Below are 14,937 nucleotides of genomic sequence, written 5' to 3'. Positions count from 1 at the left end.
GAATAGAAAGAAGCCGTACTTGCAATACACAATTAGGGAGTTCCCTCCCGTCTTACCACATTTTTGTATGCTTAGAAGAAGGACTTCTCAAAGATTAATATCCTCACGGTGTTTTTTAAAGAGGTCAGAATGGACTGGCCATGCAACCTTGGGATAAATTTCCACCCCAATGAGGATATAAAGCTGTCATATACCTTTCTCCATAATCTTAGGCTAATAGTCCTATCAAGAACCCAATTCAACCAGCATTTTCTATCAACTTGTGAAAACAAGATGGTCTCATTAAAAATCACTAATAACCTCTTCCAAATCTTCCTTTTTATTTTTTTATCTGAAAAGAACCTCATATCAAGAAAGCAATATTAATTCCAAGCAACTAGTATACATTCTTCTATTAGCTATAGGACTGTTGGTTTTGCATCTTTTCCACATAATATATATTGTGAAAATGCAAGAGAAGTATGGAGTAAAGACCATCCCATAGATTTTCTTGATAGATCAACATTAGAAAGGAAATGAGTAGCAGTTCACAGAAAAAATAAACAAGTATGACAGTGAGTTTACTGGGTTTATGTGGTTTTGGTAGCAGGGGAGCTTCAGGGGTGCCTGAGCCAGTGATGGTGGTAGCGCCTGTGATAACATATTTAAGAAGGGAGGAAAAATCTGCACAAAAGCAGCCAGAAAAGAGTAAAGAGTGAGAATATGAGAGAAACAACTTTGCAGACACCAAGGTCAGTGAAGAATGAGGGTGAGGAGGTGCTGCAGGCACTGGAGCAGAGATTCCCCTGCAGCCCATGGAGAAGACCGTGGTGATGCAGGCTGTCCCTCTGCAGCCCATGGAGGAGCAGATATCCCCCCCCTGCAGCCTGTGGAGGATGGAGCAGGAGGCAGTGACAGGCTGAAGGAGGCACTGTGGACCCGTGGAGAGAAGAGCCCACACTAGAGCAGGTTTGCTGGCAGGACTTAGGACTCCGGGAAGGGACCCACACTGGAGCAGTCTGTTCCTGAAGGACGGCACCCCGTGGAAAGGACACATGCTGGAGCAGTTAGTGAAGAACTGCAGCCCATGGGAAGGACTCATGTTGGAGAAGTTCCTGGATGACTGTCTCCCGTGGGTGGGACCCCGCACTGCAGCAGGGGAAGAGTGTGAGGAGGAAGAAGCAGCAGAGACAACATGTGATGAACTGACAGCAGTCCCCATTCCCCTGTATCGCTCAGTGGGAGGAAGTAGAGAATTTGGGAGTGAAGTTGAGCCCAGGAAGAAGGGAGGGGTGGGGGGAAGGTGTTTTTAGTTTTGTTCTTATTGCTCATTATCCTACTCTGGTGTTAATTGGCAATAAAGGAAATTAATTTTCCCAAGCTAAGTCTGTTTTGCCTGTGACTAATTGCTGAGGGATCTCCCTGTCCTTACCTCGACTCACAAGTCTTTTGTCATATTTTCTTCTCCCTGTCCAATTGAGGAGGGGGAGAGACAGATCAGCTCAGTGGGCACCTGGCATCTAGAGAGGCAATTCAATACCTTTTTAAAATATTAAGATTCAACATTTTAAAGTATCATTTGTTCAATACAGACTCTTTCCAAAAGGGGAGAGAAGGAGAAGGAAAGGGAATCATTCTTGCTCTATTTTAAGGACAAGACTTTTTAGGCACAGGCAACAAAATAAGTGCTAGAATATTAAAGGCAACGTTTTTTTGGCAGCCTCTCCTTTTTCTCCTTATTTCAAGGAAGACACTAAAAATACTGTTCTTAATTTTATCAGAGTCAATTCTCACATTCTCTTTCTAGCGGTCAAGATTGGTTTGGCTTGAACTATTTATCTGTTATTAGCTACTTCTGCAGGCAAATTTGGAGCCAATTTATTTCAAACCCTCACATGAGATTTTTGCACAGAATTCCTTCATGCACAAACTTAACATTTTTCTCAAAGTGGGTAAGCATTTGAAATTAGTAATGTTCTATTTCTAAACTAAGTCTCATAGTTCTAGCAATTAAATGTAACTCCCCTTACAATTAATGCAAACAGTATACCCAGATTAAAAGTGTTATTCCTCGGGGGGGGGGGGGGGGGGGGAAGGAAAAAAAGACAAGGAGAGAGATGACAAGACACGAGACAGACAAGAAAAAAAGAGACATTATACCTTTAACCTCCCAGAGCGTTAAGTCTAAGATGCAATTGAAAAGTATTTACATAGTGAACATATACTGAAATCATGAGTATTTATGACTACTCCGAGAATTTCACAACTGCTTCTGCCTATTACTAAAACATACCTTATTTCATCAGTTTCTGGCACTTTGGTGTAAGGTAGAATTGCTCGAACTCTCCTTCTATCCTCCACAGGCTACAATTTTAGAGAAGAGTGCAAATATATTAATTTTCCCTTTCATTCTAGTGTAGGCTTCCTCTCCCCAACATTATGCTATTCCAATGCAAAAGACTAGTAATAACCTTTGTATCCCTTTGCTAGTTTTAAGTTTTCAAAGGATCAAAAATAGTAAGAGCTGCAAATGTTTAATTCCTAAAGGTATCTAGAAAAAGCTCTTACATTGTTTCTAGCCTTGTAACATTATCAGTCATATTATCTCCAAAAATCAAATTACCAGTAATGTAAATCCCATAAAAGAGAACTTTAGAACTTTCTTCCACTTAGTGGAAATGAATGTAAGTTTCACATTCAGAAACATTGGGGGGGGGGGGGCATGCAGTCTGCAGGGTTTTTTGGGGAGCTGTCTGGGTTGGGTTTTCTTGGTTGGTTGTTTTTTTTGTTGGTTTAGGGTTTTTTTTTAATTACTGATATTGTCTTAAGGATAGTTACTTGAAAGAAGCCCAACTTTCAGGAACTTTGTTTATTTTCCAGGATGCATATTTTGAAATCTTTGCTACAAAACCATAATATTATTTTGAAATACTTTATTAAGTCAGTGTAAAACCCTAGAGTCTAACTACATTACAGTGGTGCTCTTTACTAGCCAAGAACCACACATTTTCTTGTTTATCTCTGTTTACGTACCATGTTATTACTACATTTGGAGATAACTGCAGTACTCGATATCTAGCTTTCTCATTACAGATTTTCATTAAAAAACAATTTTTTATCATTACTTTCTATCAGTAAGAACATGTTTATATATTCCTTATACTTCACCATACACTGAGACAGCTCTAGAACTAGGGGAAACTTTCTACAATGCTTTTTTCATAGAGAACTATGAATATAAAATGCAAGAGTAATTATATTAAAATTTACTTAATGACATTTAAAAATTGTACTACTTGCCTCTGGAGGTGCTACTGGAGAGAACAGTTTTTCCCCCTTCAGCAAACAAGACACATGACTGTAATAACCAATTAGGTCTGAGAGTGAAGCAAAGCGACGTCCACCAATGTAATAGTCTCCACACATGGCGATAATCCTGGTAATAAAGAAAAGGAAACTTGATAGAAGAAAGTCTTGCTACAAATCATTGGGGTGGGGTTTTTTGCTGGTTTTGTGAGTTTTTATTTTTTAAAAGGAAGTTAGGATAACGTTGAGTTTTTAAAGCAGGCTATGTTCAACAAAATGCAGTATTACAAACTCACTTTCTCATATGTACACACACACCCTTAACTAATTAATATCTCATCAGCAATTACTGATAAACATCACAAAATAAAACTATTTGAAGACTGTAAAGGAGATGTAGATTTACAAAAAAGCAAGCAGATTTGCTAGAACTAAATAAAATTAAACACAAAAATATAATTACTAGCATTGTGGACAAATGACATAACATTAGTAGAGGTAACAGCATTAATACTGCTATCATGCGGGACACAGCTTATATGGTAGGCCTGTATAAATTTGGCAAAGTATCAACATATTTTGGTAACAAAGAACTGCATTTGATTATACAGTACAGAATACTAAAATACCTTCAAAAATTAGTCACTTTATTATGGTTAGTCTAGTATCCATGCTAAAAAATAAGAAATAACTTTGTAATAATAACGTACTCAATTTAAAAGCCTGCTAAGGGCAAAATTGCTTTAAGAAAAACATTTAAATAGTTTAACACAAAAGAAAATTCTTATAAAATTACTCATCTTACTAACATGTAGTTAGAGTGTGTGTTGGTGTTAGGTTTGGGTTTTTTTTGCGGTGTGGTGGTGCATGTTTTAGTACTCAGATTTGTGAATACACTTATATAAAAAAAAATGGAAAACAACATGCCTGTTCGTATTGCTATGCAATACAAGTTCTAAAACCAGTGAGAAATTATTTAGGTAAGAGTTAACAGTTTTTAAAACATTTGTATTACACACAAATAATTTGTACAAGGGAAAAAAAGTACATAAGTTGAAACAATATTTTTGACAAGACAATCCAAAGAAACAATCAGTTATGTAAATTGATGGATTCAAGAGGACCTGAGTTTTTCCAGCAACAAAAGCTGGACAGCAGTCCTGAGTAATAACACTTCTTTAAAAATGTGAAGAGCTACCTGGAAAACCGACTTGGAGAAGGGAGAAAATGACTGAACTATACCTTTAGTTATACATAGGGAAAAAAATGAACAAGATATTTAATCTACTTAGATACTATAATTTTTGGTAAAAATTGTGAAATCAGCCATTTTATGAAACCTGCAGAATGCTAAAACCAGTTTCCAATAAATTATGCAGTAAATGGGAAAAACATCATACTTTCTGCCAGAACTCTTATTGCAGTGTCAAAACAATAATTTTTAGGATCACAGAATCACTTAGGTTGGAAAAGACCTTTAAGATCATCAACTCCAACTGTTAACCTGCCAAGTCCACCACTAAACCATGTCCCTAAGCACCACATCTACACATCTTTTAAATACCTTCAGGGATGGTGACTCAACCACTTCCCTGGGCAGCCTGTTCCAATGCTTGACCACCCTTTCAGTGAAGAATTTTTTTCCTAATACCCAATCTAAACCTCCCTTGGCACAATTTGAGGCTGTTTCCTTTTCTCCTATCACTTGTTACTTGGGAGAAGAGACCAACACCCACCTCGCTACAATCTCCTTTCAGGTAGATGTAGAGAGCAATAAGGTCTCATCTCAGCCTCCTTTTCTCCAGACTAAACAACCCCAGTTTCCTCAGCCTCTCCTCATAGGACTTTCTCTGTAGACTCTTCACCAGCTTCATTACCCTTCTCTGGACACTCTACCACCTCAATGCCCTTCTTGTAGCAAGGGGCCCAAAATTGAACATAGGATTTGAGGTGTGGTCTCACTAGTGCTGAATACAGAGGGACAATCACTTCCCTAGTCCTGCTGGCCACACTGTTTCAGATACAAGCCAGGATGCAATTGGCCTTCTTGGCCACCTGGGCACACTGCTGGTTCATATTCAGCCAGCTGTCCATCGACACCCCCAGGTCCTTTTCTGCCAGGCAGCTTTCCAGCCGCTCTTCCTCAAGCCTGTAGCATTGTGTGGGTTTGTTATGACCCAAGTACAGGACCTAGCACTTCTCCTTGTTGAATCTCATACAATTGGCCTTGTCCCATCGGTCCAGCCTGTCCAGATCCCTCTGCAGAACCTTTGTACCCTCAAGCAGATCAACAGTCCCACCCAACTTGTTTTTTTCTTCAAACTTCCTGAGGATGCACTTGGTCCCCTCATCCAATTCATTAAGATATTAAACAGAACTGGCCCCAATAATGAGCCCTGGGGAACACCACTTGTGGTTGGCTGCCAGCTGGATTTAACTGTCACCACCACTCTGGGCCCAGCCATCCAGCCAGGTTTTTTTACCCAGTGTAGAGTACACCTGTCCAAGCCATGAGCAGCAAGTTTCTCCAGGAGAATGCTGTGAGAAACAGTGTCAAAGGCTTTACTAAGGTCCAGATAGACAATATCCACAGCCTTTCCCTCATCCACTAAGCGGGTAACCTCGACATAGAAGGAGATCAGGTTTGTCAAGAAGGATCTGCCTTTCATAAACCCATGCTGACTGGGCCTTGATCACCTTGTTGTTCCGCACATGCCACGTGATAGCACTCAGGATGATCTACTCCATAGCCTTCCCTGGCACAGAGGTCAGGCTGACAGGCCTGTAGTTCCCTAGATCCTCCTTCTGGCCTTTTTTGTAGATGGGCATCACATTTGCTAACCTTCAGTCAATTGGGACCTCCTCTGGTTAGCCAGGACTAATAATAAACAATATAAAGTTGCTTGGTGAGCACTTCCACCAAAGGAGGAATTCTTATGATATGCCTTCACAAACTGAAGTCTAAGAATATATAACATCATTGATCAGTGAAGATAAAAATATGCAATAAAATACAAGAAACAGAGAAATTAAGTGACATTAGATAAGTTGAAAAATAAAGAAAAATCTTAACATCTAACCTCACATTACCTCTCTCTCGTTTCCAGAAAACAAGTTATTTTAAAGATATTTCAAAACAAATTACAGTACAAAAAGTTAAACATGTCTGACTACTTAGTTTTCTACTTAGCATTTGACTTATTTACAAAGCTCATGAGCAATTCAAGAACAACAGGAGAAAACAAATTTAACTGCTGAAAAAGAGTATATTGTTTATCTCTACTTGGTTTCTTACACTTTTACTTTGCTTTAACAGGTCAGTATTCTAATACATTCCTGCTTTAAAAATTTCTCTTCTCAGATCAGTTGTTAAAACTATATTATTTCTACCAAATAGGAGTGTAAAATGTATACTAAGATCAATCTTCAGAGATGAAATTTGAAGTTTTTAAGCACATAGCACTGCAAGGGAAGTCAGAAAATAATGCAACTTTAAGGATCTAGACTAGATCTCTTGGCATATTTCCTACCAAACTCCGTATAAAATCCATGATATTCACATAATCAGCTTCTAAATGAAATTTAGTGTTTCATATTTTATTATTAAATCAAGCTGAAATTAAACCTTTCTTCAGAACACACAGGACTAGTAAATACAGACACTTCTGTAACCACATAAAATTCTGAAGGACAAGATGAAAAGATAAAAGATTTTATTTCCCAATATTTATATAAAATTTAAAATATATATATTTTATATCATTCAGCAACTCACCAGAAAACATACTACTACAGCAAAAAAGAATTTAGTTTTGATGGACTCATATACTATCTGTCAACCATACATTGCACGAACATACGCCTAAATCCAACCTGGGGAAGGGGAATTGGAGAACTTTCACCTAAATATTGGTAATTTAGTCAAACAGAAATAAGAAATTAAAGTTTAATCAAAAAAATATAACTTTCAGGAAACAAAATATCAGTGAGATTCTTGAGCAATGGAAATTTCACCCATTTTTGGAAGGCTGCAATTGGCAAAGAACAAGCTTTGGTGAAAGTGACACTCCCAGTCTGTGGGACCCAGTGGATATATCCTTATATTTGGCTGAAATAACTTCAAGACTGCCATTCTTGAAGCTGAAAAACATTAGAGTGTAGCAGAGAAGGACCTGGGAGTTCTGGTGGACAGCAAGTTGCCCATGAGCCAGCATTATGCCCATGTGGCCAGGAAGGCCAATGGAATCCTGGGGTACATGAGGAGGAGTGTGACCAGCAGGTCGAGGGCAGTTATCCTCCCCCTCTACTCTGCACTGGTGAGGTGGCATCTGGAGTACTGTGTCCAGTTCTGGGCTCCCCACTTCAAGAGAGACAGGGAACTACTGGAGGGGGTCCAGCAGAGGGCTACAAAGATGATGAGGGGACTGGAGAATCTCCCTTATGAGGAGAGGCCAAGAGAGGTGGGCCTGTTTAGCCTGCGAAGAGGGTCCCCTGTGGAGAGTCGGCCAAGTCATGACAATCACACCAATATGGCTACATGCCGTGCTCCCTTTATTAAACAAACAGGTCATATTAATAACTTAAACCAACCGCTCACACGACTTTATACACAGGTGATTGGATAAAAGTCATGTGGGGGTCCGTGTCGCTGATCGGTGAGCATGCTGCAGGTGCCTGATCAGAGTGTGCCGATGAGAATGTGCTGATTTCACAGCTCCCAGGGCTTGCTCTACACCTGACTTCTTGTTTGTGCATAGCTTGTTTTCCTTCTCCCATTGCTTGTTCCCAGGACTATTTAAAACTGCTCTGCAGCTTTAACTAACAGGCCTGGGTTGTCCAACCTGGACAATGGTAACATATGTCCTCGGTCCTTTAAAAATCCCTCTACAAGCCTGGAGAAGAGAAGACTGAGATCTTATCAATGTCTACAAATATCTTAAGGGTGAGTGTCAAGAGGATGGGGCCAGGCTCTTTTCAGCAGTACCCAGCGACAGGACAAGGGGCAACGGGCATAAACCGCAACACAGAAAGTTCCATCTGAATATGAGGAAAAACTTCTTTTTACCTTGAGGGTGACAGAGCACTGGAACAGGCTGCCCAGAGAGGCTGTGGAGTCTCCTTCTCTGCAGACATTCAAAACCCACCTGGACATGCCTCTGTTCAACCTGCTATAGGTGAACCTGCTAAAGCAGGGGGTTGGACTAGATGATCTCCAGAGGTCCCTTCCAACCCTGACCATTCTGTGATCTGCCCTTCTAATAACGAAAACATATACACACACTGCAGTCAACAAATGAATCAATAGCAGGTCTGTTTTATGGAGACCAGTATCAGCAAACAAATTTGTTTCTTTTGAATAGTTTTCTCTTCATATATTTAATGTATCCAAGAAGAAAAGATTCTTTAAGATATGAAAAAATTATAAGGATCCCTTTCTTAGAAAGTGGTTTTTAATGGTTTCCCATTTTCTATCTGAGATGTCAGAAAAAATTTATGGTGGACATGAAGTAACATTCAACACCTGATATAGGCTACAATAAGCAAAGTTATTAAAAATAAAACTTAAAAACAGTACTTAAAAAGCAAGTTTTAATTTATTTTTCTACCACTGCTACATAGTAACCAGTTCTCAAACAAGAATCAGTATAGCTGAGAAGCAGGAATTGTTAGCTCAGACATGATGCAAACATGAGCATGCTATATCTGTTTGCTTTGCAAATAAATTTGCTTTCTGTTTATTTCTGTTTCTTTAGATAGCTGACAAAAGGATTTTTCTAATGCTGAAGATGCATTTGATACCCTATTTTGTGAAGATGAACATTATACTGCAGCACGCAACTTGTTGACTAACATTCAAGTGCCTTCCCAGAACATCTTTCATTTACAGTAAACAAGAATAAATTGATGTATATAACTTGCTAATGGTAAAATAATTCTGGTTACAGTTTTGTAAAAAGGGCTATTTGTATTTAGAACAACTAATTCTAGAACATACTAAAAGCTGATTCCAGCAAATCTTCATATTATTAAATACATACGCCCTTTGTTTCTCCTTGTTCCTTCTTATAAAGGAAACACCCAGATTTGCTGACTTTGACATTCAAGTACGTCCTGTGAGCTGCAATAACTGAGGAACATACTCAAAACAATCTCCTCCTATTACTAATAAGAAGCCTGCGTATTACTACAAATATAGTCACAACAGCTTTAGATAAACTTCTCTATTCTGATTATGTTGTTTTCCTCACATTTTCATTCTTTAGGCCTGTAAAGGAATTTTTAAGTAGCATGGTTTAAAACAATTAAACCCTAGTAAAGAGCTATACCATACATGGATTAAAAAAAATATAAAAAATATTCAATTTATAATACGATTGTTTTCTATACTGTACTAAATTCTAAACCCACAAATAAACAGGTTAAAGTGTTTTAAAAGAAAACATTTAATTCTCACCTAAAATGATTGACATTTGTTTTACTAAGGAATGAAAGCACAAATGAACCCGGTCTCCGATCACTCTCTCGAATAAGGTAACTTCCAGGTTTTCCTGCTTGCCAAAGACGTTCTTCTGCAATTGCTCTGTCGAGTTTTCCATGATACCACCTAAAAAACAATGTAACGATGGGTGTCCTTAGAATTTAGGCTTTTGTTTATTCTCACAGAACAGACCTGTGAAACTAATGAAAGTTCTCAGTTAAAACTGATGCAGTTCCAAACCTTTGTTTCAAATAAAGTTATCAGATGTTTACATGTGCAACCTCTCTCAGATTACTCAGATTTCCAATACACAGAATTTTTAAAGCTTCACAGGTTCAGATAACCCATTTCCCCAAATAACTCACACTGTAGGAAAATACTCTGAACCATCCAAAAGGGACAAAGGTTCTCTATAACCAGCTTTTTCTTTCCTTCCCAATTTTCTTATTTTCAGTAAATGATCAGAACCAGAGATAATTGATCTGACTCAGACCATTGTATTTTAAGCCTACTCAGGCTTCAATTCAGGCTATAACCTGTTTCTCAAACAACAAATAGAACACAGTATCAAAGCCTGCACTTAAACAAAATGACAGCAGTCACCAGACCATATTTCAGCCAAAAAAGAGTCTTCCCCAAACCCAACACATAGCCTATTAAAAGCAAATACTGATGCACAGCAACTCACAGACTGCAAAATATGACAAAAGAATATTTCAGTTTAATCCAAAGGTTAGACTCATTCAAACATGAATTTTCAACTCTGATCAGACCTCTTTCTACACCAAACATACAAATGGGGGGAAGCAGCAGCAGTGGAAGAAGCAATTGAAGAAAAGCCAAGTGTTGCCAAGTGGTGTTCTCAAAACCTCTTAAAAAGAAAAAAAAAAAAAACAAAACTTTATACAGCTATTGTTTTATACTATTTAAATTATTAACTATTTCAGACCATTCACCTACTGATTCTACCAGTTCACATGTGGTCTTGCAAGAATTGCAAAAAAAGCATTTTGGAAGAGATATGAAAGTCATCTTTTGGCTTAACGTACACAAGAAAAAATGAAAAATTGCAAATTTTAGAGTAAAACAAAAAACCCAAAGAGCTTCGCTGTTGATAAAAATCTTACCAGAAACATTTTTTCTATGCAATGGAAGTAAAAGTTGGCTTTGAGAACTTCTATCAGAATGAAAGTCAAATAGACTATACAGATTGTATACCAGTAGAAGCAGTACCAGTGTAGATATTGTTTACATTGGCAAAGCTGCAGTCTTGTTAGCAGAGCTCTCTCCTTTGCTTCTCCTCATCCCGATTAAAACAAGTTAAATCAGCGAAAGAGTTGTTTTGTCTGTACACTGTATAGCTCTTGAGGTAAGGTTAGAAAGATCATGTCTGTGGTGGGTTGACCCCAGCCAGCATCTAACCATCCATACAGCTGCTTGCTCACTCCCCCCAACCCCCAGCAGAACAGGGTAGAGAACAGGAAGAGCAAAAGCAAGAAAATTTCTGGGTTGAAATAAAGACTAAGTGAAAGAAGAATGAAGGAAGGGAGCTGAGGGAAACTGAAAACAACAGAAGCAATGCAAAGGCAATCACTCATTACCTCCCACAAGCAGACCAACACCTAGTCAGTCTCTGAGCAATGGCTACCTTGGAAGACACACACCCCTCTCCTTTTTATTTCTTCCTCCTCCTCTTTTTTTTTTCTCTTTTTTTTTTTTTTTTTTTAAATTACTGAGCATAACTTGATATAGTATGAAATATCCCTTTGGCCAATTTCCATCAGCTGTCCTGGCTGTCTCTCTTCTCAACTTCTTGCCTACCTCTAGCCTACTTGCTGGAGGGCAGAGGGAGCAGAGTGAGAAAGGAAGAAAGCCTTGACGCTGTGCAAGCACAGGTCAGCAACAGCCAAAATACCTATGTGTTATCAACAGTTTTAGCCACAAATCGAAAACAAAGCACCACAGGGGCTGCTATGAAGAAAGCCAACTCCAGCCCAGCCATATCCAGGACACTCTCTTAGAAGGCTCTGTACCATTTAGAATTTTATAGGTCAAGATCAATAACTTAAATTTGATGCTGTTCCAACTGCCAAATGCTTAATGCATGCAGTTAGAAGTAATGTTTAACATCTCTCAACTTTACACCAAATATATTTTTTTCCTGAAGAGATGCAAAATCTTGTCTTACCTAGAGTGCACTATGATATTAGACTCATGAAAAGAATTAAAGTTTGGATAGGAGGGTACCAACATAAAAATCTTGCTTATCTATTGAATAATGGGCCATATATGCTTTATTTAAAGAACGGTGTGCTCATGTTTATCTGAGGAGACCCTTATTGTTAACTTGAGGATGTACTAAATCCTTAAATGGGTGACACAGGGAGTGTGCTAATTGTCCAGGCATGAGATATGTTAATATTGTTAACTTGAAGATATACTAAATCCTTGAATGGGAATGTGCTAACTGTCCAGATAAGAGATACATTAATGAGTTCCCAGAAAGTTAATGAATAGACATGAGTGACTTGTATAAAGAGAGGGCTGAAAGGTTCCTTTGGTGTGCATGACTTTGGTGGAGAGATCCCCCATGCACCCAGCGCTGCCAAATAAAGATAACCTCCGCTTGCTCGTATATTGGTAAAGTGATTCTTCAAATCAATCTGGCAACCCAGATGGGACCTCTTCTGCTTGGCTGTGGGACCCATTGAGAGCAGGGACTCCCTAAGGTACCCCCGGGGATTTTCCCGGAGAGGCTCCTTGTCTCATCTGGATCACCGCGGGAGCAGACAAGGACTCCATCCTACTGAGCAAAAGGTATTATCTTTATTCAAATATTGTATTCAGGAATATTACTGTTTTGTATTATCTTTATTCAAATACTGTATTTAGGAATATTACTGTTTTGGATATTTCTGTTTTTGGGGACTGGTCCATTTGTAAAGCTATCCGTAAGACATAAGATTACTGTATGCTTATGAAGGGTGGCGTATGCCGGGTAGCTAGCACTGCAGGCATATATTTGATTTTGATTTAGTAATTTGTGTTTTAGTATAGAGACTAAAACGTTCAATGTTTTGGAGTCAATTCGTATACATAGGATTGATATTTGATTTTGATTTAGTGTTTGTTTTGATATTAAAGTAATATCAGAAATTGGTGTTTTAGTCTGGAGACTAAAAACATTCGGTGATTTGGAGTCAATCCGTATACATATGATTGATAATTATAGGACTAATATTAATTGTTGTGCTTACTTTATGTTGTAAATATAAGAACATTTCTGTATTAGGTGTGAATGTGGGTGTGTGAGTATTGTCTTGAACATCCGAGGAGTGAGTGTAAACCTCTATATGTTTTAAAGTGCATACAGTGTAAAGAATTATTGTATATGGTGGGGGTTGCTGCTTAAAGACAAAATTAATCTCTGAGCAGTTACTCTGTGCCGTTTTGGCATCAATTTGGCAAGCCAGCCAGGAGAACTCTCCACCAGTGCTGGAATCCAGGGGCCTGGGGACCCTCAGGGCCCCCGACTGCATCTTCTGTCGGCAAGACTCCCCTACCCCTCAGCTTCTCACACAGGTGGACAAGGACTTCCCCCATGCACCCAGCACTGCCGAATAAATAAAGATAAACTCCACTCACTCGTATATTGGTAAAGTGATTCTTCAGATCACTATTCATAAAAAGAAAGCTGCCCCCCTGGCCATGACTCTTATCAAATGTACTCATTTCAAACAGTAACTCACTACTACTACGATTTATACCCTTCATCATTGCCAAGGACAAGATCCATAAAATTTCTAGTCACCTCTTTCTTTCTTGCCTAGTCCTAACTAGGAATATTTTTGTATTTCTAACATTAAAACCGCAAGTTTTAAGTGATGATAATTATCCAGGCCAAAACCAGTACAGAGTTACTTTTCTTCATAGTAGCTAGCATGGGGCTATGTTTTGGATTTGTGCTGGAAAGTGTTGATAATACAGGGATGTTTTAGTCATTGCTGAGTAGTGCTTACACAGAGCCAAGGCCTTTTCTGCTCCTCACACCACATCACCAAGAAGTAGGCTAGAGGTGCACAAGAAATCAAGAGGGGACACAGCTAGAACAGCTGACCCCAAATGACCAAAGAGATATTCCATACCATATGACATCATGCTCAGCAATAAATCTTGGGGGGGGGTGGAGGTTGGCAGGGGCTGCAGTTGCTCAGGGACTGGCTGGTCATCAGTTGGTGAATGGTGAGCAATCTTTTTCATTTGCATCACTTGTTTTTCTTGGGTTGGTGTCTGGGGTTTTTTTCCTCCTCCCTGTTGCTTTTCCCCCTCCTTTTTTTAATTCTTAAACTACCTTTATCTCAACCCATGATCTTTCTCACTTTTGCTCTTCTGATTCTCCCCCCATCCCACTGGAGGGTAGCAAGCAAGCAGCTGTGTGGTGCATAGTTCCCAGCTGGAGTTAAATCACAACAATAACTCATTATTTTCACAATGTTTTGAGCAAATTTTAACTTCTACAGTGGAAGGATGCATGCTTAAGATAATGAAACAAAAGACTGCAAAGTAACCTGAAATTCAAAAAAAGTGGGGGGAGGGCCAGAACAGCCAAGCAATTGTCCTTTATACAGCATACATGAAATTAAGAGAGTTTCAGGCTCTTCTAGGAAAGCGGGGGGGTTTTAATACTTTTTTGATCCTATACATTTTTCTAATTGGAGGTACAAAGCAAATATAAATCTAATAAATAAGTCTGCTTTTCTCAGTTACCTGTTCTAAAACCCGTTTGAAACAGTATGTAGAAAAATAGAACACCCCTGCACTTCAAGATTAGGAACCAGGCAACTAACATGGAAAGTCACTTTCATAGGCATTCCTCAGTATAGCAGCTGTGTCAAGCCATTAACTGTGGGAGTTGTACGCATTACCAATACCAGCCATTAAAACACTTTCAGAGCATATGCAAACTATGGACTTACACATGGACAAATGAATCAAAAACCTCAATAAATCTTAATAAAAAAGTAAACAGAAGGTGAAATAAGCGTACATTCAAAAGGTAATACATTTTAGTAACTTTATTAAAGCAAGGTTCTAAAAGTTTCAAGTACTGTAAGGACAAGCAGTGTAATAAGCTTTAAAATAGAGATGTGACAACAGCATAAAGTCAAGCTTTG

At 38.7% G+C, this 14,937-nt stretch overlaps 1 protein-coding gene across 4 annotated transcripts in view; it reads right to left on the bottom strand.

Moving 5' to 3' along the window:
* Nucleotides 1-14,937, bottom strand: part of LOC121080625 (ras GTPase-activating protein 1-like) — a 93,124-nt gene that overhangs the window by 66,672 nt on the left and 11,515 nt on the right. For all 4 annotated transcript variants that reach the window (XR_005825447.1, XM_040578775.1, XM_040578774.1 and 1 more), the window contains exons 2-4: nucleotides 9,740-9,889; nucleotides 3,280-3,415; nucleotides 2,273-2,343 (exon numbers count right to left, since the gene is read on the bottom strand). Coding sequence is in view for 3 of the 4 variants with exons in the window: in XM_040578775.1 (XP_040434709.1) it covers nucleotides 2,273-2,343; nucleotides 3,280-3,415; nucleotides 9,740-9,889 (357 nt within the window). In the remaining variant the exon portion in view is untranslated. The remainder of the gene's footprint in view (nucleotides 1-2,272; nucleotides 2,344-3,279; nucleotides 3,416-9,739; nucleotides 9,890-14,937) is intronic.

This window comes from Falco naumanni, chromosome W (genome assembly GCF_017639655.2).
Source record: "Falco naumanni isolate bFalNau1 chromosome W, bFalNau1.pat, whole genome shotgun sequence".
NCBI lineage: Eukaryota > Metazoa > Chordata > Aves > Falconiformes > Falconidae > Falco > Falco naumanni.
The sequence above is the reverse complement of the archived record's forward strand: the minus strand, read 5'-3'. Positions and strand labels throughout refer to the sequence as shown.